The sequence below is a fragment of the Carya illinoinensis genome, chromosome 1, assembly GCF_018687715.1.
Source record: "Carya illinoinensis cultivar Pawnee chromosome 1, C.illinoinensisPawnee_v1, whole genome shotgun sequence".
Taxonomy (NCBI): Eukaryota; Viridiplantae; Streptophyta; class Magnoliopsida; order Fagales; family Juglandaceae; genus Carya; species Carya illinoinensis.
Window position 1 is genome coordinate 3,746,610 of NC_056752.1, and position 26,445 is coordinate 3,773,054.

General features: G+C 36.9%; 2 protein-coding genes across 2 annotated transcripts; one reads left to right on the top strand and one right to left on the bottom strand.

Moving 5' to 3' along the window:
* Positions 1-914: 914 nt before the first annotated feature.
* LOC122306345 (probable disease resistance protein At5g66900) lies at positions 915-5,954 on the bottom strand. The gene is made up of 5 exons (XM_043118775.1): positions 4,936-5,954; positions 4,288-4,712; positions 3,502-3,869; positions 2,453-2,664; positions 915-2,317 (listed from the first exon to the last, which is right to left on the bottom strand). The coding sequence occupies exons 1-5, from the start codon at positions 5,555-5,557 to the stop codon at positions 1,464-1,466; spliced, it is 2,481 nt and encodes an 826-aa protein (XP_042974709.1). The 5' UTR covers positions 5,558-5,954; the 3' UTR covers positions 915-1,463.
* Positions 5,955-8,154: 2,200 nt separating this feature from the next.
* Positions 8,155-12,935, top strand: LOC122306348 (L-ascorbate oxidase homolog). Its single transcript, XM_043118778.1, has 9 exons — positions 8,155-8,494; positions 8,602-8,763; positions 8,868-8,977; positions 9,747-10,017; positions 10,409-10,505; positions 10,627-10,972; positions 11,076-11,441; positions 11,518-11,596; positions 12,524-12,935. The coding sequence occupies exons 2-9, from the start codon at positions 8,620-8,622 to the stop codon at positions 12,725-12,727; spliced, it is 1,617 nt and encodes a 538-aa protein (XP_042974712.1). The 5' UTR covers positions 8,155-8,494; positions 8,602-8,619; the 3' UTR covers positions 12,728-12,935.
* The last annotated feature ends 13,510 nt before the right edge of the window (positions 12,936-26,445 follow it).

The window sequence follows — 26,445 nt, forward strand, 5'->3', positions numbered from 1 at the left end:
GCTTTTGTTTGAAGCAAAATTATTATTATCACGCAGAAACGCGTGAAATGCGCCGAATCCCGGCACGGTGGAAACCTCAAAAGCAGGTATTTTTTGGGTTAACAACAAAAAAGAACAACTAATCAAAAAGAAAGTTGCACTACTAGTAGGAAAATTCCACACATATCTGGTGAAGCTTTTTTCCCGCGCTGTTCTTATTTAAGGTTGTCACTGACAGCTTCTCTGCCACTGTGGTCCAAAAGAATACACCCCAACAATCTGGTAAATTACCATTTGTTTGTTGATCGGTAAGTTTTGCGGTGAAGTTTCAGTTCGTTGTAGCAACAACCTAGATATTTCGCAATGTGCGACTAACGGTGGCTTTGTTCAGTGATCGTTTGCAGATTCAATGGACAAAGCAGTCTTGCTCCATGTGATTTGTGGGGTTTTGGCTGTTTTGGTTGTTCTGTATGGGTACTATACCTGGACTGTTACTTATGGGACTCTGTCTCCTCTGGGTGTCCCTCAACAGGTTGGTGATTCTAACCGTTGTTATGCTCTTAGATCCAGCATTGGATCACTGGCTAAGAAATGAGAATTTGGGTATCTAAAAGATTTGGTCTTTGATTTTTTAAGGTAATCCTTATCAATGATGAGTTTCCTGGTCCTAGACTTGATGTGGTGACTAATGACAACATCATCCTCAACCTTATTAAGATAGACCAGCCATTTCTACTTACATGGTGAGCTTTTTCTGTTCTATCACCTATTTTTATTGTGCATAAATCTCCACTTGAAAAATAAATCTGCACTTGCTACTAAACTACACGTACTGCATAATTCTGCACTGCTAAAAAAATTCTGCATAAATCTGCACTACTGAAAACAGTGGACATAAATCTCCACTTGAAAAACAATTAAATATAGATTTCATGTAGAAAAAGTATCAATCAAATATGACTTTTATTTTAGATATACTGTAGCTAAAATTAACTGTAGACACACTTTGGCAAACTCTTTTTTTTTATATAAATACCATACTTATAGTCTCTGATTCAAAGCCTCGGTAAAGGGGAGGAAACCCATGTACACGGACTTTGAAAGCAAAATTAAAAATGCAGCAGAGGAAGGCCTAATCTGTCTAGCTTGAGTATTCCCTTGAGAAGGTGAGGAAGGTCCTTGAACTGCATCCACTTCCTTGGACTCAGACCAGTCGGTTAACGGGCTAAGAGATCTGCTTCAGCGTTACAATCCCTATACACATGCCTTACCGCCACTGGCATAATGGATAGGTGCCTCTGTATTTCTTCCCGAAACTCCTCTAGGTACCATATTCCACTTTGGCTAACTCATTGCAGTCCATTTTTTGTCCCTAATAGCCATTCGAAGCATTTTATTTATATAAGGCTATTCCAATGAGAATGCTCCACACAGCCTAGCCTAGCCTAGCAGGATTGAAACTCTGGCTTGCTCGGAAACCATTCTCAGAAATGATTATGAAGCCATTTCAAGTTGATATCATTTTCCACCACTTTTATCTGTGGACTGGAGTGGTGCGCGGGAAACTCCTTGATAATAGACTCCCATTGTTTGGCCATCCCTTTGTCACATACCACAAGTTTCAAGTGCTCAAGATCCATAATTGATGGTGGCAACTGATTATGCAATGCCGAGCACCCTTTCATATGGAACTCTTTCATATTACACAACTTGCCAATGTGCTTTGGCAACTTGCTAATTCTTAGGCAGCCGGAGATGTCAAGAACGACCAAGTTATGGAGGCTTCCAGTTGACTCTGGTAACTCCAACAACACAGTACATGACCTAACCCTTAGCACTTCTAAATTCTTCAGCTTTCCTAACCCATCCGGCAATCTAGACAGCTTATGACAATTGGTGATGTTGAGATTCTTAAGGCTGATAATATTAAAGATCCCAGCAGGCAATTCCACCAGATTAATGCAGTAGTCAATGTTTATCTCCCTTAGATTTGGCAGTGCATCTGAGATCTGGATACTGCAATTCCTAAATGCATGACCAATATGACACATAAATAGGGATATCTTCTCCAAACTCCTTGATGCTGATAGAGTCTTGCAAATGGAAGGAAGTGAAACCTTCTCCAATCTGATTCTCTTTAGACTGGGTACAGATCCAAGTAGCTGAAAGTTGCCTAATTCAACCGGAAAAGAACCATAATTGGTAGCTATAAGAACCTTTAGTTCCTTCATTTTCTCCACAAACTCAGGCAAGGTGTAATTCTGTGTTTGAAAATTCAGAACTAGAACCTTAACTTCAGGTGGTTGAATCTTACACCAACTTGATGAGAAATTTTCATCTGCAAACAACATTCTATATGTTGTGATAGGGAACAAAAAATGCTCTGCAAAATAAAGAAAAAATACAAGATTCTGCCAAACAAGACTGTGTTCGTGTGTGTGGGAGCGTTTAAGAGTGAGAAAAATGAACTGACCAGTTGAGATAGACAATAGGTGGGAGCTGATATGTTGCTGCTTCTGTTCAGTCCACCACTTGGGAAGATTGTTTCCATTGATGTCCAAAATCAATTTTTTCCTCTTTTCTATTGGCTCCTGGCTACACTGATGGATAGCTAGCTCTCTAAGAAGATCATGTTGTAAGACGAAGTCTTCACTGCAGTAGCTGCCAACCTCACTTGCGTCCTGCCTGGGAAATAATGAGTGAAAAAAAAAATGCTCATAAGAGATTAAGGCCTCATTTGGTTACACATATGAGATGAAATAAAATGAGATACGATGATAAATCTGTGAATAGTAGTAAGGTAGTTGTGAATGTTGGGTTGCATGTGGAACCTAGTTTGTGAGCAAAAAAAGCGCAAACAAAGAGTTTGCTCGATTGTCACTCGACCTTGGCTCGAGCGAAACTCAACCCGTGAGTTCACTCGAGGTGCACTTGACAGTGGGCTCGAATGAAGGTCCAACAAATTTTTCGCTCAAGGTTCATGCGACAGTGGGCTTAAGGGAAACACTAGCCCTAGTGTTCGCTCGAGCAGCACTAGACAGAGTGCTCAAGTCAATGTTTAACTGGTTGTTCACTCGAGGTGCGCACGACACGCCGCTCGAGTGAAGAACCAAGTGTGTGATTGTAATGAGAGAAAGTGTGACAGCATATTGAGAGAGAGAAAAGCCCTAGAGAGAGAGTTGAGATTGTGTAAGTAGAGAGGTGCACTTGTAACTCACTGTGTGATTGTAATCTCCTCTGGAATAAAATCTCATGCAACTCTGTGGACGTAAGCATGTGGCCAAATCATGTTAAATTCTGTGTCGTGTGTGTGTGCTTGATTACTATGTGTCATGTGTGTGTGTGCACGTTTGGATGGGGTCTAAATGTTGAGATGAGATGAAATGAAATGATTTGTGAAACCAAATAGGGCTTAAAGTTCCCCGATCTCTGCACAATAGAATATAAGTTCCACGACCATCCAATGAAAAGAAGATTAGTCAAATTATACCCAAAAAAAAAAAAAAAAAAAAAAAAGCCTACCTTGTGGCCACTAGATTAACTAGATTCAAGTTGTTGAGTTCATGTAGGTTGGCAATTGCATGAATGCCATCTGCAACTAGTTCATATAGTTCGGACCACATATCAATGAGGCCAGAAACACGGATCCTTCGGTCCTCAGGAAACGAACCCAAGTCCATGAAACACTCCCTCAGGATCATCTCATGATCTTTGAAATCTAGACTGCTTTGAAGACACTTAAGCAGTTCACTGTCAATATCAGTATCAAGGATAGAACAACCATCTGACCATTTTGCCACTCTAAGGAGCCAGGCCGCCACAGACTTCCCACGGAGTGATTTTCCAACCACTTTAAGGGCCAGTGGAAACCCCCCACAGCCTTTCACTATCTGTAATTCAAGGATCAGTTATTAACTGAAGGTTGAAGGGGCTAATATTGGTCAACATTCATTTATCTAAACCATGTTAATCGACATGAAATATGAAAAGATGGTTGTATGTCTAGTTTTTCTTTATATACTTAACTTTTGTTAACAATTGGTGTATCAAAAATAAAACAAACAAGCGCAAGAGTGCAAACATGATTTTGGTAGGTAGGTAGGTAGGGTACCTTTTATTAAGAGTGCAAACATCAATTGTTATTAAGGTTTATTTTGAAGACATCAATTGTTAACAAAAGTTAAAACAAACATGATTTTATTAAGAGTGCAAACATCACTTGATAAACCTATCATGGTTTTCTTCACTCATAAGCATACCTCCCCACAAATGCACAATTCCTAATAATATCGCAGATAGGCACGGTACCTTTTTAACCATTTCTCCATCTGGAATGTAAGAGGCATCTGGAATGTAAGAGGAGCTCCCATCTTGCAGGCCTGCTGAATGACGAAAGAGTTTCATTGCATCACCATCATTTAATGGTTTTAACTTATATGAGCGAATTCCTGGAAAGGCAGTTCTTGAAGTCACCAGAATCTTGTAATTAGTCAAAGGAAACGCAAATTTCTCTAGAAGATATTCCGATCCAGACCAGACATCATCCAGGATCAGCAATATACGTTTGTTTTGCTTAACTAGAACTAGCAGCATTTGCTCTAGCTGGTGGATTGCATCCTCATCACTTTGAAACGCAGGAGACCGATCATCCTTACCGAGTAGTTTTTGTATAATGACCTTCAGGTTTGGAGTTTTTGAGACGGGGACAAAGAAAATATTCTCCTCAAATTTGCCTATTCAAATTTCCAATAAAATGTAATCAGAAAACTGCCACCGAAAAGAAATTTCGACAGACATTTGTTTCTATCAATGCTTCAAATACAGTTGCAGAAATTTGAATGATAAAAGCTAGAATGTATTTCCATTCATTTCATTCAAGTTTAAAAGCCAAACATACCATAAAAGATCCACAAGCTAGTCTTAAAAGCTACTCAAAAAGAAAATGAGATGAATAACCTTTAATGTCGTCATCATCTCCAAGCTTTTTCGCCAAAGTGGTCTTCCCGCATCCTCCGGGAGCAGTCAAGACAAGCATTGACACTTCCTCCTTCAGCAGCTGCATTTTCAACTCCTGCAAAGGCACATCCAACCCAAATACATGTTCCCACAATCGAGGAACCGCGCACGACGCAACACTATTCTGCCGGGTCAAGCCCAGTCGCTCACGAATATCGTTTACACCCTTCACAGACTCCCACGTATTCATCGCAGTGCTAGCCGATATCTCAACCTTAAAGAACCTGCCAAGATCCTTTTCCAACTCCAGAAGTTTGTTCGCATAATGGATCCGCATGAGGTATTTCCACCATGGGAGCTGCGAGTACTTCCTAACGCGCTTCTCGCCCTTCTCCATTCGTTCGATCAAGCGCTTTGTTCGCTCTTCTGGGAGATCCTGTTCCCTGTTTGACAATACCATCTTCTCAACCAGAGGGCGCATAACATCTAGCGTGTCTTTGAGCCGTTGGAGAATGGATTCGTACATGCGGATTTTCGTTATCGCATCCGTAATTGCATCATACAACGACGAAAATATCCTTCCAAATGCTGCACCCAGAGCGGCGCTTTCAACAATTGCCATAACTTTGCCGCGCAATAAAATCCAAAACTACAAATTGGAAAGAAATCAAAGAAACAAAAGGAGTTTGTACACAAACACTCCGATACCCAAGAAAATAAAGACACATGCACTTCTCAAAAGCCGAAACCAACTCTTTTTTATCAAACTCCTTAAATTTCCTCGCAGCTTCTTTGTTCCGATGAGGAAACAAAGCAGAAACTCAAAAGTAAAGCTATTTGAGATAAATAAAGAAGAACATGGGTCAGCTCGTGGAAAAGAATTGGAAGGGAAGGAAAGGCAGAAGAAATCGATTATTTTTTAATTATTATTACTATTTTGGAATTGAGAAAGCATGTAAATTTCTTCCCATCTACCTCGAAGTTTCCGAGTTGGAGCGCATTGACTCTGGTCGTTCAGTAGACCAACTCTGATTCTCATCACTTGTGCTTTAAATATTTTCTCTAATTATCATTAAATTTATAATATTCGTATCTTTTAATATTTACAATATCTCTTAATATAAAATATTATATACTCATATCGTATTTCAAGATTAATCCATTTTTAATTTGAAGAGGCGAAATAGAGAATGTTAGAGGTAATTCAAAATTATAAAAATTTTCAACAGTAACTTGTATGCACTAGGGCCGAAGACTTTCTGGAATGCCCATTGCCATCAACTTTCTAGGAGAGAGAGAGTAGCGGGAAAAGTCCAAAAGAGAGAAAATAATTAAAACTATTTTAAAAGTGTGAATAGAATTCTCTACATCTAGACTTTTGACCAATTTTTTTTTTTTTTTTATATTTTACTGAAAACTCTATTTTACAAGAGCGGGAGTTGCTTAATTCTTATAACACTCTCATTGGATTATCTATATATAAATGATATTTTTTTTATGAATATAAGATAAATTTATATATTAATTCTTTCATTTACATAAATTTTCGTATTAGAATAGTCATTTTTTTATTATATAATAATAAAATAATATAAGATGAATTTAACTTTAACTATTTATATCAAAATTTTAAATTAGATTATCTATTTATTTATTATATAGTAATAAATAATTAATAAATTAAAAAATATTTAATTTTTTAATTATTATTTTATTTTATTTTATCATATTTTACTATCTTACCTATTATATGTTAATTAGTAATTATATTCTAATTATAGATTAAAAAATAATAAAGATTTTAAAAATAGTAACTATCAAAGGAGAGAAAGATTTAAAAAAATAATAAAATAAAGATTTACTTGTGAAATAGTAATTATCAAATTTTATTTTATCTTTACATGTATTGTAACTAAAAGTTAAAAAATTTGATTATAAATAATTCATTATAAGTAGTTTTTATGTCTAATAAGTAAAAATAGGCTTTAGTTTTAGATATGGATAATTTAATGAGAGTGTTCTCCTAGAGTGCTTTTGAAGAATAATGTTTTTTTATAATTTTTATGGTGTGAACCATTTTTTTTATAAAGACTTATATGTAACTATTTAAAATAATTTTTACACAATCATTTGTCGGTGTTATTTTCTCGGGATTCATCCCTCCTTTGAATGAGTTGGCAGCGACAACGACAAGAGGCATGCACCAGGTATGGCCTGCATTATAATTACACTAACCAATATCCCCATGAATCTGCATCGGTTCGTAAGCAAAGAAAAGTGCAAGCTTTTTCTCTATCCATCGCTTATGTTCAAGGCCACGGGTCTTCTTTTTTCGAAGTCATTGAACACCGAACAACGCGTCATACGCGGTGTTAAATTGTCAATCCTCCTGGCATCCACATATTAGCGGCAGTTCACGTGGCTACCCTTCATTTCCAGATCCCACCCTCCCCTTTGTCTCCCTGTTTCTCGCTGGAGTTAATGCTAATTATTATTCTATTCTTAAGGATGATGAAAATTACCAAACTAATCCCTTGTGGCCCATTATTATAACGATTTTAAAGAGTTTTAAGTTTTAACTGAATATTGATTAATTATTTTGAAATATATGTTTAAATGTGCATCATTTCCGACAATGTAGGCAAATATTTTTAGAATAATTGGCCCGCAGAAAACAAAAACAGAGAATATTCATCTTTGGGTGTTTCTTCTGCCAAACTGAGTACGTGGTTGACTTCATTATAATTATTCTGTTTTTTTTGTGTTTGATGGTGGTCTTATAATATTCTCAATCACAAGTACGTCGATTCTAGCTAGGTTTTGGGGCATTTTTTTTAATGTATTGACCCTATGAGGTTCTTTCTGTTCTTGTTGATTACTGATGTAGCCTAACCATTGATAGAAATGTCGATGAGAGAGGGGGACGGCATTATCTTTAGCCTTAGGCTCCCTTGCAAATATAGCATTTGCTAGCTACCAATTCTGTAATTTAAAAGCTGAGAACTTTGGCAAATCAAATGGAAGAAATCAGAATGACATTATTTAGAAGTAGCACTGGCTTTCTATAACTATATTTTTGTGGTCAGTGTGACACGTTTAGCTCCACAATTATCGTTTCAGAATTTCTCTCAGTCATAAAATAAGAAGAAGGAAATAATAAAAAATCCCAACTTTATAATATAAAACGAAGATGAGTGAAAGAAAACTTCAGACTTTAAAAATTAATGGGAGCAGTAATCAAGGGCGGAGTTAAAGGGCAACTATGACTCGTGCATTTACACCACTCATGAATGGAGTTCGAGTGGAATCTATACAGCTTTTGTTTGAAGCAAAATTATTATTATCACGCGGAAACGCGTGAAATGCGCCGAATCCCGGCACGGTGGAAACCTCAAAAGCAGGTATTTTTTGGGTTAACAACAAAAAAGAGCAATTAATCAAAAATAGGAAAATTCCACACATATCTGGTGAAGCTTTTTTCCCGCGCTGTTCTTATTTAAGGCTGTCACTGACAGCTTCTCTGCCACTGTGGCCCAAAAGAATACCCCCCAACAATCTGGTAAGTTCCCATTTGTTTGTTGATCAGTAAGTTTTGCGGTGAAGTTTCAGTTCGTTGTAGCAACAACCTAGATTTGGCAATGTGTGACTAATGGTGGCTTTGTTCAGTGTGCGTTTGCAGATTCAATGGAAAAAGCAGTCTTGCTCCATGTGATTTGTGGGGTTTTGGCTGTTTTGGTTGTTGCTCATGTCAAAGCAGACGATCCGTATAGGTACTATACCTGGACTGTTACTTATGGGACTCTTTCTCCTCTGGGTGTCCCTCAACAGGTTGGTGATCCTAACCGTTGTTATGCTCTTAGATCCAGCATTGGATCACTGGCTAAGAAATGAGAATTTGGGTATCTAAAAGATTTGGTCTTTGATTTTTTAAGGTAATCCTTATCAATGGTCAGTTTCCTGGTCCTAGACTTGATGTGGTGACTAATGACAACATCATCCTCAACCTCATTAACAAGATAGACCAGCCGTTTCTACTAACATGGTGAGCTTTTTCTGTTCTATAACCTGTTTTTATTATGCATTTCATCTTGGCTTAAGGATGTCATTCCCCGCCTGCTGCTTACAGCCTCACATGCCTTGTCTATGTTTCACTATTATGTTAAATTTAGTAATCTGTTAATTTGGAAGAGTGGTGAGATTGATGGTGTTTCTTCTTTGAGTACCTTTCTATTTTGACAATTCTTGAGATATATTTTGTACTTTTTTCTGTTTTATGGATAATTTGATTGTGAAAATTGAGAAAGGATAATCATTGAAAGCAGGGATAACATTGGTCTTAGTTAGAAGCATCTGGCTTCCTTCAAAATTCGCAATGCTTGTTCAGTATACCATACCAAAGTCTAGTGACCTTTGATATTTCCAATGCTAAAATTTTATTGGATTCAAGTTAATTGAAAATCCACTAGGCGCAATTATAAAGAGGAAGATGTTATCATACTCTTAATGGGTGTTGTTCCCTGGATATTGTACGGATGAGTACTGAAGATAGAACTCAAATGGAAATTGAATCTGATCATTTCAAAATCTTGACCCCTTTTCTTTTCCTACTTGGTCTATGCCTTCTTGCTGCACAACTGTGTAAGATTGAGTCGAGAAATACACTACTTGACGTGTTTAATGCTGTGGGTTTGTATGAAGGACTTGTACTAGCATGATCTCAAATCAGCATTTGCAATTTCTTTGCCTGTTATTTGATTTTGGCATTGTAATCAATAACATGTTTTACTGATAAGTTATTTTGTGACAACTAGGAATGGTATTAAACAAAGGAAGAATTCATGGCAAGATGGAGTATTGGGTACCAACTGCCCTGTCCCTCCAAACTCGAACTACACTTACAAGTTTCAAACCAAGGACCAGATTGGTTCCTACACATATTTCCCCTCAACTCTACTGCACAAAGCTGCTGGAGGGTTTGGAGGACTCAATGTATATGAGAGACCTAGGATACCAATCCCTTTTCCGAATCCTGACGGAGATTTCACTTTACTTATTGGTGATTGGTACAAAACCAACCATAAGGTCAGCAAGATATAATGTTCTGTCTTTGTTCACACTTCACAAATTCATATTTTACCAAGCATTGCTATTCCTATAGAAATAGGTTTGGGATGAAGTTTGTTTAAATTTCCCAGTTCCCATTTTTCCATTTTCCTCTTATATCTGAACGATCAAAGAAGGTAAGATGAGAATTTTCTGAGTCTAGCTGGATGTTTAGATTGTTAAATGACTGGGAATGATTTTATTGAGAAGGATGGCTGCCTTATCTTTCTAGTAAAGATTGCTTTCATGCTACATGCTATCTCAACAAAATTGATTGTGTTAACGTTTACATTTTGTAATGTTCCTAGTGATACCTGTCTTGTCTTGTCTTATCTGGACCTTCCCTCATAAGTTATCATGATGTTTGCAGATATTGCAGCAATCATTGGACTCAGGGAGATCTCTTTCCTTTCCCGATGGTGTCCTTATAAATGGCCAGGCTCAGAATACCTTCAGTGGTGACCAAGGTCATTCTCAATACTTAGTGAATATGTTCCCGATGGCCGGTTTTGAGTTCTCTAACTAAATCCTATTTATGTTCTTATGGTGAATGCTTTACCAACATCTATCTGCCCGTTAATCTTTCAGGAAAAACCTACATGTTCAGGATCTCAAATGTGGGCTTCTCAACCTCATTGAACTTCAGGATTCAAGGCCACAAATTGAAGTTAGTTGAGGTTGAAGGATCTCATACTCTTCAAAACATTTATGACTCTCTTGATGTGCATGTTGGCCAATCTGTGGCTGTCTTAGTAACCTTGAACCAGCCACCGAAGGACTACTACATTGTTGCATCCACACGATTCACCAAACATGTTCTTACAGCAACTGCAGTTTTACACTACACAAACTCTCACACCCCTGTCTCTGGACCCTTGCCCGTTGGTCCTACTGACCAAATACAGTGGTCTATCGAGCAAGCCAGAACCTACAGGTATACAAAAACAAGCTTTGACCCAAATAAATTTTAAGAGTGATTGGAGATAATTTTATCGTCCAATGCTTTGATCTTGATCCTTGCGAACTTCTTCTTAAAGGTGGAATTTGACAGCAAGTGCAGCAAGGCCTAATCCTCAGGGCTCATTCCATTATGGGAAGATAACGCCATCAAAGACGATTGTGTTGGTCAATTCTGCACCTTTAATAAATGGAAAGCAGCGTTATGCTGTTAACAGAGTCTCCTACATCAATCCTGACACCCCTCTGAAACTTGCCGATCATTTTAACATCCCTAAAGTCTTCAGTGTAGATACCATCCAAGTGATTCCCTCTAGTGGTCCTACATTCATAGCTACCTCTGTTATGCCAGCATCCCTCCATGATTTTATTGAAGTTGTTCTCCAAAACAATGAAAGCACCATTCAATCTTGGCATCTTGATGGCTATGATTTCTGGGTTGTTGGGTAAGGCAAATTTTTTTGTCTGTCTTAATTTTCTTGAGTTAAGTATATTCTAATATTTTTTATTTCAACACTGTAGTTATGGTTCTGGACAGTGGACACCAGCTAGTAGAAGTAGCTATAATCTAGTTGATGCTCTGACTAGACATACTGCTCAGGTAATTTACAATATTGATGAATTGTCACTTGATATTTTTCTAGATCATCTTGGGAATGCCTTGCTTATTATTTGCTGCTTTAAGAATCCTTTTATTTGTAGCTTATAAAAACTCTTTGAGAAAGTGTAAGGGTGCATCCAGGTACATAATAAAGTAACCTATCTAGAAAAAGAAAAGGATACAAGAAAATTATAAAAAGTTAGCCCATTAAAGTCTAGAGGTTGTCCAAACTCCAAACGAATAAAGCATTATAAAATAAAGTTCTTAGCTCTAACACCTGTTCACAGTTCTCAAAATTCATGTCATTCACTTTCCTCCAAATACACTATACGAGGCAAGTATGAACCATCATCTTTCACATTGATGCAATTTGTGAGCTTCCTCCCAACCTCTCTAGGAATTCAAAAGGTCCACCAGTACTTTTCTTAACACGACTCAAGCTAAACCAACTTCTCAGAAGAAATCATTCCACAAATCACTAGCCGCCTTGCAATGAAGTAAAAAATGGTCAATGGAACCCCCAGCTACTTTTGCACACACAACTCTAATCAATCACCACAATATATCTTTGCCTTAAATTATCCAAGGTGAAAATCTTTCATAGAGAGACTGTCATGGCAAAAAACACAGCTCTCGGATGGTTCTTAGCGGGCCGAATACTCTTTCAAGGGAAAGGATTGTTATCACAAGGGATGAGGGCGTTGTAGAAAGATCAAGATGTGATCAAGCCTTTCTCATTTGAATTTGTCGTGAATTCACCATTTGCGTATTATGGATGGCAGAGCATGCAGAATTTAATCGATCAGAAGATTGTCTTCCTTACGTTATCTATGTAACTTACATCTTAACCATAAAGAGATAATTCATGGGACTATAGATCTATAATTTTTTGTACATTCTTTTATTTAATTTAAAATTTTGTTGCAGGTGTATCCAAATTCTTGGACCACCATATTGGTTTCTTTGGACAACCAAGGCATGTGGAACATGAGGTCTGCAATATGGGAAAGGCGGTATCTTGGGCAACAGTTCTATCTCAGGGTCTGGAATGCGCTCCACAACCTTGCTAATGAATATGACATTCCTTCTAATGTTTTATTATGTGGCAAAGCTGTAGGACTGCACCCTTAGTATGACTGACCGACGTTTATTTGAAGTCCTTTTCATTTTCATTTTCTTTCCTGTTTATTCTTTTCCCCAGTCATGAGGGTTTGACTGCCTGTAAAAATATAATTAGGGGAGTGCTAGCAAAGAGGGTGTAGTTATACATTCGGGAGCTTCGTTATATGTATCTCTCACAATGATCTTCTTAGTTGAATTTCCCTTTAATTTGCTTGAATGATTGTGTCGATTGTTCATCTTAATTTGGATCCATTTTTTAGTGGAAGTTTGTAGTTCTATATATTTATGATCCTGAAAATAAAAATGTCAATTAACTTAGCTGTTTCACTCAAATATCTTGGCTATCATGATCCATTTCTCGTCGCCGGGACGATCTGCAAGTGCTGTAAAGCAAAGAGCTTTCGGGGTCTATCGATGGGCTTGCTGGAGATGCAAAGTGTATAAGCATTTTTTTTCAAATATTAAAGAGCTACGGAGAGTTTTAATTCCGTGGGTGGCTTTGGCTAGCTCATAGCTATGACTTTCTACATGAATCAGTTATGGTGCACTTTGACAAAATCCTTAACTTTTTGAGATATATATATCGATACATCTTTTAGTGACCATTGAAAATGGCATTTCTACTTGTTATATATATTGAAGATGGTATCAGAGCCATCTTCTGGTTCTGGTTGCTAACAGCTTTTCTTTATCTTGACTACTTCCATGTCTTGATAACTTCTGTAAACATTCTGGTTCTCCTTGAAAGTTTCCTAGCTATTTTCTCGGTTTTCCTGTTATACACCACCACAGTCGAATACATCATTCGTAAGTCTCCGGAGTCCTGTGTTGTCCGTGTTAGCCGGGTAGGCGTGTGAAGGACGTTGAAGGGATATAGAGCTGATGCTTTGATATTGTGGCCCTCTGGTATGTGTGAGTCTTGCAACTAGGAAAGGGAAAAGACCTAGGTCTAGGATGTACCAAAGAATTTTGTTTCAGTAGTTACCAAGGTGAACAAGATGTTTAGATCTAGCTCATCTGTTAGTTCCAGGTCAGGTTTGCCTCCTGATATTATTAATAAAGAAGATTGTGAGATTTCAGAAAATGATTCAAATACTTCTGATCAATGGCACATGCCAAAGATCAAAATTGATTCTCTTTATAATCGCACTTGGATTCAATCAAAAATGAAAAGCTTGTTTCAGGTAAAAACCATAGAACAAACTTTTCCTATTTCCAGAACACAAGAACAATGTGTTCTATTTCAAAAGAAAATGATAAAATCTTTTCAAGAAAAAGGTTTTAAATTTATGCATATTGCTTCTGTTCAAGTAGCTATTGTACCTTTAGTCAGAAAAGGTATTAATACTTGTGTTCTTCTATGTTTACGCGATAGCAGATTTAAGCAATTTAATGAGTGTTCTAGGGTTAGTTCAAACTTCTCTGATTGATGGACATGTTCATTTTAACTGCTATCCTGATTTAACTGTTGATTTATTTGATAAAAATGTTTTGTCTACTTTAAATTTGAATGTCCAAACCTCTGGTTTTGATATGGTTGAAGGAAGCAGACCAATGTCTTTAGTTTACCGCATCTATTACAGAGTCTTAAGCACTAGCCTTGAGCCAAAGGCTAAGACTTATCTCCAAAAAATGAGACCGTTCTAATGTACAGTTCAACTTCGAACTCTAACATCACAACACCCAAGATGCTATTCTGGAAAGATGTAAGTCTTCCGGATGAATGGGTACTCAAGCAGGAACTTCCTCCCATGAAAGTTCCAGCCCAAGACTCAAACCTTAAGTATATTCACCAGTATCTTGATGGTACTGTAAAAATTGCTTTTGACCAACCTTTGATCAAAGAAAGAAGAAATTTTTTTGCTGGTTCTAGGTCGTCATTTAGCTCGGACCAAGATCTACGAGATAAAAATCTCGAAAGATACTTAAAGGATTGTGATAATCCTGTTCATCCAATCATAATTAGGGAACTTCACTCAAAAGAATGACTCTCAGACCAAGACATAAAGTTGGAAGGAATTTCAACTAAGTTCCAGGTTACTTCTGCTTATTACTCAATCAAAGATGATCTTAAATCCAAAGGTAAATCCGTAAAGGAAGAAATACAAGTAGAAGATGATGCCGAGTCAACATCTCCTACAGCTTATGATATGGTTGCTCCTATCCATTCCAGTCTAATGGTATTGGATAAAGCATCTAATGATTTAGATTCTGAACTATTTGTCATTGATATGATTAATTTACATGCAGACTTTATGTCTAAAGAAAACCATGATAAGAGAAAAACTTATCATAGGATTTACTCAGTTCCTGAGAAATAGAAGATTCGAAAAGAATGGAAGAAAAAGATGTACAAGGATAACAAGCACATCTTATTCTTTGATTTTCTTGAAAATCATTATGCTTCAAAGAAGGATGATTCAAAACAGTATTTAAATGTTTTAAAATCAAGTTTTACTAAAGAAGAAGGCAGGAGTGTTATAAAAACCAGCCACCCTCCTTTAGAAACCATCCTTGTTTCAGTCAAAGGAAAAGAAGTGAAAGCTTCACCTTTAAAAATCACGGATCCAGGTCCGAATGAAAATGTTTTAGCTGAAACAAAAAAGATTATTGAACAAAACAATTTTGTCAACCAGACCCTCCATACAATAGGTCAACAACTCGACCGTATAGAGGATAAAGTTGAAAAACCTGCTTCAAAAAGTTTGAAAACGGTTGAAAAACCTTTGATTATTTTACCAGAAAACAGGTCAAAGATCCATTTTGGAGAGACCAGTATTATGGCTAAAATTGATCAAATGCTTGCTGAAGTTAAGCAAGAAAAACCCTCTGTTTCAACTATAGACAGAAACAGCCCAAGGGTTAATTTCGATGATTCTTTTTCTATGCGTACTTGGAATGATTCTGATGATGATGTTTCTTTGTCTGATAATTCCTTAATTCAGAAAATTGATTTACTTGAAAAAGAATTTCAGGGTCTTCAAGTTGAAAAACCAGAACTTGCCAGGATATATTCGAGAGACATTAAACCAATAGGTCTCACGAAAAACTGGTATTCTAGACCCACTCCCCTTGATTTACAGTACGAAGAAAGAGGTTTTCAATCTCAATTCTCCGTATCTGCTGACCAAATGTATGAATGGAATATTGATGGATTCTCTGAGCAAGAAATCCTCAATTCTCTAAATCGTATGTCTATGGTTGCTACTGCTTATCACAACAACACACTCAGCCAGACTGATATTGTTGATATCCTGACTAGTGGATTTTCAGGGATGCTTCGTGCTTGGTGGGATAAACATCTCACTACAGAAGCAAGGGAAACCATTCGTTCAGCCATCAAAAGGGATGAAGAAGGTTTACCCGTTTTAGATGCTGAAGGGAACTGAAGGGAAGGAACCCACGGGTCCCCTGATGGTGTCAATACCCTGATTTATATCATAGTTAAACATTTTGTTGGAACCCCTTCCAACATCACAAATAGAATTTCTGATTATCTGAATAATTTGAGATGCAATAAAATGTCTGATTATTGTTGGTATAAAGATGTTTTTATATCCCGTGTTATGCTTAGAGATGATTCCCAAAAACCTTACTGGAAAGAGAAATTCATTGATGGATTGCCTCGTTTGTTCGCCATTAAGGTAAAGGACTCACTTACTGATATCTCGGGTTATCTGAATTATGATAATTATATTTATGGTGACATTGTAAGTATTATTCAGAAACTTGGTATTAGTATATGCAATGATCAAAAGATGATTGCTCAACAGATGAAGGATAGAAAGAAAGCCAAATACGAGATGGGAAACTTTTGCGAACAATTTGGCCTTCCTCCTATTGCTCCATCCGTGCAGCATAAAAAGAGTTTTAAAAAGATTTCAAAACCTTGCAGGAACTATAACAGATCCCATGATGAGTTTTACAAAAAACCTGATTCAAAATCGGTTTCAAGAAAAAAACCATTTCAGAAAAAGGTTTCAAAACCCCCTGCAAAGGGAACATGTTTTAATTGTGGCCAACCTGGACACTATGCGAATAAGTGTACAAAGAAGTCACAAGGTTTTAAGAAAAAGTTTAATGAGTCAAATATCAATGCCGTAGATCAAGAAGATCTGTTTCGTTTACTCGAACATAGATCTCCTACATCTTCGGATGAGGATGAATATAGTTCCAGTAGCTCTGATTACCACTCGGACTCTGATCATTCTAACTCACCAAATATTAAGCTTGGTTGTAATGATTCTTGTTGTATTTCTAAAGTCAAAACAGTCAATGTTTTAAACTGTGAAAGAAAACAAGAACCTGTTTTGAGTAAAGAGCAAGAACATGAAAACATGCTCCTCTCTATCATCTCACAAATTTAAGATCCTGAGCTAAAAGAGAAATATCTCAAGAAGCTCAAGGAGACAGTGACTCATAAAGAGCCATCGTCCTCTAAAGGGAAGATTTCTTTTGAGGAAACTTTGAGACGCTTTCAAAAACAAAAACCCAAAGATATTTCATTAAAAGATTTACAACATAAAGTATCTCTTGTTAAAAAAGAGATTACTGAACTTAGAGAAGAGATCAAGACTCTCAAATCTGAGAATGCTTCTTTTAAACAAGATTTAGCATGTTTAAAGTTGAATAAAGAATTTGATCATGATAGTCCTTCTGGTGAAGATTCAAACCAGTTAGACCATGCTGAACCCTCTAGTCCAATTAAGGATATTTGCCTGATTCACCGTTCTGTTCCACAGAAATGGTTTTGTTTGGTAGAGATTATTGTTAATCATGAATACAAATTCTCTACTATTGCTTTGATCGATTCAGGAGCGGATCTTAATTGTATCCGAGAAGGCTTAGTTCCTACCTCCTATTTCAAAAAATCCGAAAAGAATTTATTCTCAGCAAACAGATCTAACATGAAGATTCGTTATGAGTTGAACACAGCTCATGTTTGCTAGGACAATGTTTGTTTTAAAATTCCTTCTGTGCTTGTTAAGAATTTGACCCATGATGTTATTTTTGGCATGCCTTTTCTTAACATGATTTATCCATTCCTTTCTGAGGCCGATGGGATCACTACTGACCCCTTTGGGCAAAAAGTTAAGTTTAAGTTTGCTTCTAAGTTTGAACGCGATACTGCTAGAAGATCTATGTTTTTACTTTCTGCAAAAAGAAAACATTTAGATTTTCTTAAACAAGAAATCAAGTTCAAACGTGTTTTTGATAATTTACATGATTCCTTGGTTAGATAAAAAATTGAAGATTTCCAAAAAATTTTGATTTATGAAGTCTGCTTGGAACTTCCTAATGCTTTCTGGCATAGGAAGAAACATGTTGTTTCTTTACCTTATGTTAAAGATTTTTCTGAAAACTTAATTCCAACCAAAGCAAGACCTATTCAAATGAATAGAGAAACTTTTGAGTTTTGCAAAAATGAGATCCAGGATCTTCTTGCTAAGAATATTATCAGGCATAGTAGGTCACCCTGGTCTTGTGCTGCTTTTTATGTTCAAAAAAATGCTGAGATTGAGCGAGGTACACCCCGTTTAGTCATTAATTACAAACCATTGAACAAGATGTTAAAGTGGATTCGGTATCTCATCCCTAACAAGAATGACTTGGTTCATAGGTTGAGTGATGCAGTTATTTTCTCCAAGTTTGACCTTAAGTCTGGATTTTGGCAGATCCAAATTAGAGAGTCAGACAGGTACAAGACTGCTTTCACTACTCCATTTGGTCACTATGAGTGGAACATCATGCCATTTGGGCTGAAGAACGCTCCTAGTGAATTTCAAAATATTATGAATGATATCTTCCTATCATTCACTGATTTCACCATCGTCTACATAGATGATGTTCTTGTATGCTCCAAATCTATTGATGAACACTGGAAACATCTTAAAATGTTTCTTGAGATCATCAAAAGAAATGGACATGCTATTTCTGCAAAGAAGATTAAACTATTTCAAACCAAGATCAGATTCCTTGGTTATGACATCTTTGAAGGCAAAATCAGGCCCATTCAACGAGCTATTGAATTTGCTAACAAATTTCCTGATGTCATCCTTGACAAAAATTAGCTTCAAATATTTCTTGGTTCTTTGAATTATATTTCAAATTTCTACAAGGATATGAGAAAACAATGTCGCCCTCTCTTTGCGAGATTGCGTTTCAATCCTTCTCCGTGGACTGATGTTTACACTAATATTGTTAAACAAATCAAGACACATGTCAAAACTCTTCTGTGTCTTGACATTCCTACTTCAAACAGCTTCAAGATTGTTGAAACTGACGCCTCAGACGTAGGCTATGGCGGCATCCTGAAACAAGTTATTTCGCCTGGTTCCTCTGAACAAATTGTTCGTTTCCACTCCGAAACCTGGAATCATGTACAGCATAATTATAGTACTATTAAAAAAGAGATTTTATCTATAGTACTATACATTTCTAAATTTCAAAGTGATTTGCTTAACCAACATTTTCTTTTACGCATTGATTGCAAAACTACTAAAACTGTTTTAGAACAAGATGTTAAAAAAATTGCATCAAAACAGATTTTTGCACGATGGCAAGCTATTTTAAGTGTTTTTGATTATGATATTGAATTTATCAAAGGTTCTGATAATTCTATTCCTGATTTTCTTACCCGTGAATTCTTGCAGAAAACATGAGTAAGAAGAAGAAACCTGTTCTACCGGTTACTTCACTACTACCTACATCTGTTTACCCAATGCTTATGCCTTCAGCATCTGCATCTACTTTGGCCTCCTCCCCACTGGAGATGGCCAACAGATTTACCAGTCTAGGACAAGTTCCTAGACCTATTCCCCCAAGTTCATTTGCTTCCACCTTGGCCATGCCATACGATCTGTATGCAAACCCCTTGACTTCGGTGGCACCTAAATTTTCCTCTGCCAACAAGGCAGAATATTTCAAAAAAGCTTTGTTTCAAAATCTGTTTTACATTGAGAAATCGGTAAAAACAGATCCTTTCCAAATTGCTTCAGATTATTTTCCCCGAGGTTTTCATTGGATCCCTGAAGATCTAAATAAAAACCTCTCCTTTTACCTTGGGATCTTGGTTAACACCGGTTCCATCTTTATTAAACCAATTCATTGTAAAGTTGATCCCTCAAAGATCATCTTTCATAATTGTTTCATTATTTCTGTTATAACGGAAGAAGAATGGGAAACCCACCATTCTACTTTCAAAACCATTAAGGGAACTAAAACTCAGTATAATTATTACGATTATATTGAAGCTTGGTTAAGGTTTCCTTTATTTCAAACCCCAAATATGCAGCACTCTTGGTTCTTCAATTTTGACAAGAAGTGCAAACACTTATTCCCTCTGTGGTTTCAGAAATGGTGGCATTTCTTTGGCCCCATTACTGATTTGTTTCCTGATAGTCTTCAGAAAGCTATCAAACACTATACTATTTCAAATGCACCTAAGATGAAAGGAAGAGAGACCAACCTCCTCCCTTACTCCATTTCTGTGCCAAATACAAAACCCCTTGGATTTGTAGATGGCAATACACCAAAAATGAAGACATCTTAGTTTGCCAATATTTCGTCAAATGGTGGGATAAGTTTTCTCACATAGATGACATTATTTCTCGTGTTTCAACAGATTTTCCTCTTGCAGTTCCTAATCTAAAGAACAAAGAGGAGTTTCCTTCCCCTGTTTCAAAGCAAGCCTTGATTACATATCCAACCATCCCAGGTTTAAGTGATCAAGCTTCAGTTTCATAATCAAAGGGTTCTTCGTCCAAGCAGAAGAAAAAATCTTCAGCCAAGAAGAAGGGTTCTACAGATTCTCAAGATTCAACATCTTCTTCAAAGAAAAAATCTCCTTTTGACAAGTTGAAGAAGAAAGATTTACTCGAACTGTTAAAGAAATCCATCAAGGATAACTCTGACAGTGAAGGAAGGGTCAGCTAAAGAATCGGGGGCTTCATCAGACTCCGATCCTTACAATATTTTCGGTCATGACTCAGAAGACTATCCCACTCGACTGGGAGATTGAATCATGCCCGACCATTTGCCCTCTTTTCATCCCTGGAGTCTCAACTTTTTAGGGGCGGAAAGATGGTTTACTCATTACAGTTTACTTTCGGCACAAGAAGACAGAGTTGCTTCTAGTGCTTTTTGTGCAGAAAGAATATTTCACTTTCAGTGAAAGAAAACAAAACTAGTTTCAACGAATGCATGCTTCTGAAAAGTGAATATTTCACTTTCACTGTTCACTGTTCACTATTCATCCCGTAATTCATGGGATTCACTGTTTGTAAAAGCGCTTCCTTCATTTATAAAAGGACGCTTCATTTCATTTATTAAGCAAAACTTTTCTAGCCGAACTCACCTTCAGCAAGAACTGCTTCTATATTTCCCAGCTTACTTGCAAGCCCAAATTCACTTTCCTTCACTTCTTTTTCTTTATTTCAAGCTTGTAAGTTTTGTTTAATATTTATTTTCAATTAATAATATTTGAAAGTTTTGGTTCAATATTTTCTTATTTCATATTTTAGCATAGCATGCATTGGAAGTCTGAGACTCCAAATATACTCTGCTCATGTTTAATTCTTGCCATTAATCTTTGAACTCTTTTCTCTCTATCTTCACTTGATTCCGCATTTTATGGATATAATATATATATATATATGAGAAAACCTTTGGACTGGTTGGACTTATTATCTCTAATAAACAGCCCTCCAATAATAAATTGTCACGTACGCTTCATAGTATAATTCATGTGTGACTGCACTGAATACAATCCCTCTCGCATGAAACCTAAACTTCGGCACTGCACTTCACCCCCTCCCCGCCCACGAGAGAAACCTAAACCTTGGGCCCCACCCCTCTCGGCCCACTTTGTCACAAAAATACATTCGGCTGCCAGAGTTTCGGTTGCACCGTTTCTCGTTAGAAATAGCTTCAAGTTTGTGTTTTAAGGAATTCTACCCCCGGATGTGGAAAGCAATCAATTGTGCAAAAAGTCAAGAATATGCTTGACTGAGGCCATTTGATCTGTATTCGGCTGGCATTGTCATCAACGTCATTGTCTCGAAGAACTTGAGAACGAGTTTGACTAGAAAATCGGGTTCTTTTTCGCTAGTAGATGTTGTTAGTTCAAATATACGATGGAGAACAAACCAGGGAATTGGGTTCTCCATCAAAATCAATCCTTGTGTCCATCATCGTCCCCCTCTTTGTGAAATACATGATTTAGTTTTACATTCAAAATCTCTTTTTCTATCTCTGCAATTTCACAAAAATAAAAAAATTATGGCTTTTATTTGTTTTATATTCAGAATCTAATTTTCTTTATTGTCCCATTATACAAAATGCCCCTACCCCTTCCCCAGATCAGAGCTTAATTCTGGATTATTCTTTCCCTTGCTTATATGCACATCCAATGATATTACTCTATAATGTACCATTAGTGCTCTTTGAATTTGTCCTGGGATTGAAGAGTCGGAGTTGGATATTTGCATAATCGAATTTGACGTCTGGTGATTTGGCTTGGGGCAATTGTGTGCGTGTTTTTGTCTTTGGTAATACCCAGAGACACATCAGTTTTGTAGGAAAGTTACCTAGTGAGAGCAAGCGCCGGAGAGACCTCGGATAGGTTAGCAAATTGGCAATCACATTTTTATTTTCTCCATGGGAGCTAGTCTTTTAGTGCCACGGTGAGGGACCGATTGAGACTATGTTAGGATCATAAACATTCTCATTACGCCGATAAAGTTTTTGAGTAACTCTGAAAACATTCTTAGTTAGATGTGTTTCGAAAGGCACGGGGTGTGATTAGAATGGCAAGGGCGACCTAGCTTTCTATCTAGTGTGGTTGTACCTATTCCCTTTTTTGTATTTTTTCTGACGTGGCTGATGATAATAGGATGGCTGCTTATCTCTAATAAACGATCTTAGAAGCAGCTATATATATATATATTTATATAAGTGATATGATTTTCTACCTTTTGTTTCTTTTTCTTTTAAGCTCATCATCAAGTTGTAAAGATACGAGAGGACGAGATTTACCTCTCAGAGGCAACATCTATGTATCGAGTTTACAATATATATAGGCTAGTACTGTTGGGCCTCTATGTATCGAGTTTACCATATATTATTTTATATTTTTTTCGATTGTCGTATTGTATTTGATTATCATATGAATAAAATGATCTTCTGCAGTTCTAAATATGTTGCTGAATTACATAAATATTGTATGTCGTATAATTGAGTTTGCTTTCTTTTTCTTTTTTCCTTATAAACACGTAGATGATAAGAATTAATTAATTTCACATGTGTAGTTGTTGCATGTTCTACCGGTTTTGTAGCATGCATTTGCAATTTTATTTATGCGGACTAGTTGACTTTCCAACCAATAAATAAATGGAGCCTCTCTTCAATTAATTGTCGTAGTATTAGTTGTTTGAATGGAAAGACAAGCCAACATTATTTATGAGTCCAAATAACCCTTTGACTTCCTTATAATATTAAATTCATTAACATTTATGAATACTGGTAATTACGAAATAATTAAAAAAAAATGCATGGATGTGTTGATCATAAACTAAAAAAATACACGCTTTAGGAAAACTAAAAGATTACTAACTTAATTAATAATAACTTGAAACTAACTTGATTATATATAATTAATGATTTTTCATTTCATTTCATAACATGTCGTACGTACGTGCATAGTAGTGAATGATGTAACTCTGATCTTCTTCCTAAATTATATATTGCACTGTGTGCATACAAATAAAAATAGTCTGATGTTCATTCTCTTTTCTAATTGGAAAATACTCTATCCACAAAGAGATTACACAAAAATAATTCTACAAACTGAAGTGATTTGATATGATTCGTCAGATTATAAAGTTACTTTAATTATAAAGTAGATCTAATAGATTAAATGAAACCATATCAGCTTGCATGAGATTATAGAATTCCTTTGTGGATGTAGCAGTGCTTATTACATCAACAAAATCCCCTAATTTGAGCAATCCCACCAATTTAGTCATTTAATAGTTACACAATAATTGTATAGCTAATTTGTCTATCTTTCCATGTATAAACCAAACCTCATGTTTACATATTTGTATACAAGATCAATGAAATACAAGTAAGAATTATTCCACTAAATTATTTCTTAACATGGTATAAGCCAAAACTCATTCCTAACATACCTTCGTCTCTTCTCATGGCTTCCTCTTCTCGGCCTTCCTCTCCATATCTTCTCCATCCTTCTGATTCTCCCAACCTTGTCCTTATCTCCAACCATCTCACCGGAGATAATTTTTCCAAATGGCAACGTGCACTTCGTCGAGCCCTCAATGCCAAGAATAAACTCTGTTTTGTAAATGGCACACTCAAAGCCCCAAACACTACTTCACCAAATTATGCCTAGTGAAGTAGGACCAAGGATATGGTTCTCACTTGGATCCTTAACACCATAACCCCTTGCCTAGCTAATTCTCTAGACTACCATGATGACCACCGAGATGTATGGCTTGACCATGAGTCTCGTTTTTGTCATGGCAACAACACCCGACTCTTCCATCTCAAACAAGAAATTTCCAACCTTTATCAAAACCAACTATCCACACCTAACTACTATAATAGCATCCAAAAACTCTGGGATGAATTGGGCAATCTCCAACCTCTCACCGATGCTAGCACTTTGGAGAAGAGAGCCGAGGACAAACACGTGTTCCAGTTTCTATTGGGACTCAACGATTCCTTTGCTGCCCTTCAGACCCAAATCCTCGCCACCAACCCTCTTCTACCTTTGAACAAATTTTTTTCAATTCTCTTTCAAGAGGAATAGCAACGGCTTCTCCAAGTTCCATGCATACCATCGGATAATCTCACACTCGCTGCTCGCAGTTTGCACAACAAATGCCCACTACTCGAGTGCACAAAATGTGGGAAAGATGGACACCTATGGAATCGATGTTGGTTCATTATTGGATACCACCTGGGAGTGAACCCCGCAACCACCGAAAACCATCATTGCTCAAGAAACCTCCTATTGCAGCAGCCCATCTCGCTAGATCCACTTCAAGCCCTATCCCAGATCTTTTGCCAGAAAGCTATCAGCAACTTATGAACCTCCTGTAGCCCTCTTCTCCGGCAGCTAACTTTGTTGGTAACTCCTCAACAATCTCCTCTTTTTTTGACTCACAGACGGATTGGATAATTGACAGTGGTACTAGTGACCACATGAGCCATTGCCAATCATCTTCTTTGAGCCTCCGACAGCCACCCTTGGCTCGCACCATTCAACTACCCACGAGAGAACTTGTTCCTGTTGAAGGCATCGGTTCCATTCAATTATCCGAAACCCTCACCCTCTCAAATGTCCTTTATGTCCCTCCCTTATGCTATAATCTCCTTTCTATCCCTCAACTCACTAGTAATTTATCTTGTGCAGCCATTTTCTCATCTTCTACTTGTTTTTTCCAGGACCTTCAGTTGAAGAGACTGATTGGAGTAGGTGAAGCTTGCAATGGGCTTTATATCTTTCTGCCCCAAAAGTTCGCTGCTTTCTCAGTCCACAATCTTGATAATAAGACCTTTTGGCATCAACGTCTAGGTCATCCTTCCAACTTTACTATTCCTAATATTTTTTATAGTCCATGTACTCTTTCTCATTGTGATATTTGTGCTCATTCTAAGCACACTTGCTTACCTTTTCAAATTTATGCTAATAAAAGTACAATTCCTTTTAATCACCTTTATTGTGATATTTGGGGTGGATATCCTACCGCCTCTCTTTATGGTGCACATTATTTTTTGACTATTATTGATGATTTTTCATGCACCACCAGGATTTATTTAATATATTTTAAATTAGAAACATTTAGTCATTTAATGCATTTCTTCGCCCTTGTTCAAAATTAATTTAATTCAACGGTTAAAATTATTCGCACCAACAATGGCCAATAATTTCTTTCTCATAATCTCCAAACCTATTTTCATGATCACGACATCATTTATGAGTGTACTTGTGTTGAAATTTCTTAACAAAATGGTGTTACAGAGCGTAAACATTCACCTTCTAAACGTTGCTCGCAGTCTTCGCTTTCAGGCCAATTTACCCCTTAAATTTTGGGGCGACTGTATTCTTACTGTTGCATACCTCATCAATAGGACTCCTAGTCGCTCTCTTCAAAATCAAACTCATTTTCAACTTCTTCTCAACACTCCACCTGCCTATACTCATCTTTGGGTGTTTGGTTGCCTTTGCTATGCTCAGACTCTTATAGCTCATCGCAATAGATTTTCACCTAGAGCATCTCGTTGTGTCCTTTTCGGTTACCTTAGCAACCGAAAAGCTTATAACTTATATAAACTTGACAGAGACACCATTTTCTACTTGCGTGATGTCACCATTCATGAAAATCCATTTCCTTTCCAACATCCCGTGCCTCTACAAACACCCAATTCCATCATTCTTCCTTTACTTATTCTAGAAAACTCTACTCCTTCTACCACCCCATCCCTGACCATACCTCCCGATCCTACACTCACTTCTCATCCCTGCCACAACATTACTCGTAAGACATATTTTCTTGATTATATTTGTCCTACCATACCCATGGACTCCATTGCTTCTTCAATCGCTGCACAATCTTTAGGTACTTCTCATCCCTTATCTACTTTTCTCTCATACTCTCATTTTTTTCCTACTCATTATTTATTCTTAACTACCCTTATTGCCT

What these genes read in the sequence shown, in the direction of transcription:
- LOC122306345 (XM_043118775.1), bottom strand. Translation starts at nt 5,557, where the DNA reads ATGGCAATTGTTGAAAGCGCCGCTCTGGGTGCAGCATTTGGAAGGATA. An exon ending in AGATGATGACGACATTAAAG is followed by an intron (nt 4,713 to 4,935) that starts GTTATTCATCTC and finishes AAATTTGAATAG; the next exon opens with GCAAATTTGAGGAGAATATT. An exon ending in ATGGAGAAATGGTTAAAAAG is followed by an intron (nt 3,870 to 4,287) that starts GTACCGTGCCTA and finishes CTTGAATTACAG; the next exon opens with ATAGTGAAAGGCTGTGGGGG.
- LOC122306348 (XM_043118778.1), top strand. Translation starts at nt 8,620, where the DNA reads ATGGAAAAAGCAGTCTTGCTCCATGTGATTTGTGGGGTTTTGGCTGTT. An exon ending in TACCTTCAGTGGTGACCAAG is followed by an intron (nt 10,506 to 10,626) that starts GTCATTCTCAAT and finishes TTAATCTTTCAG; the next exon opens with GAAAAACCTACATGTTCAGG. An exon ending in TATGATTTCTGGGTTGTTGG is followed by an intron (nt 11,442 to 11,517) that starts GTAAGGCAAATT and finishes TCAACACTGTAG; the next exon opens with TTATGGTTCTGGACAGTGGA.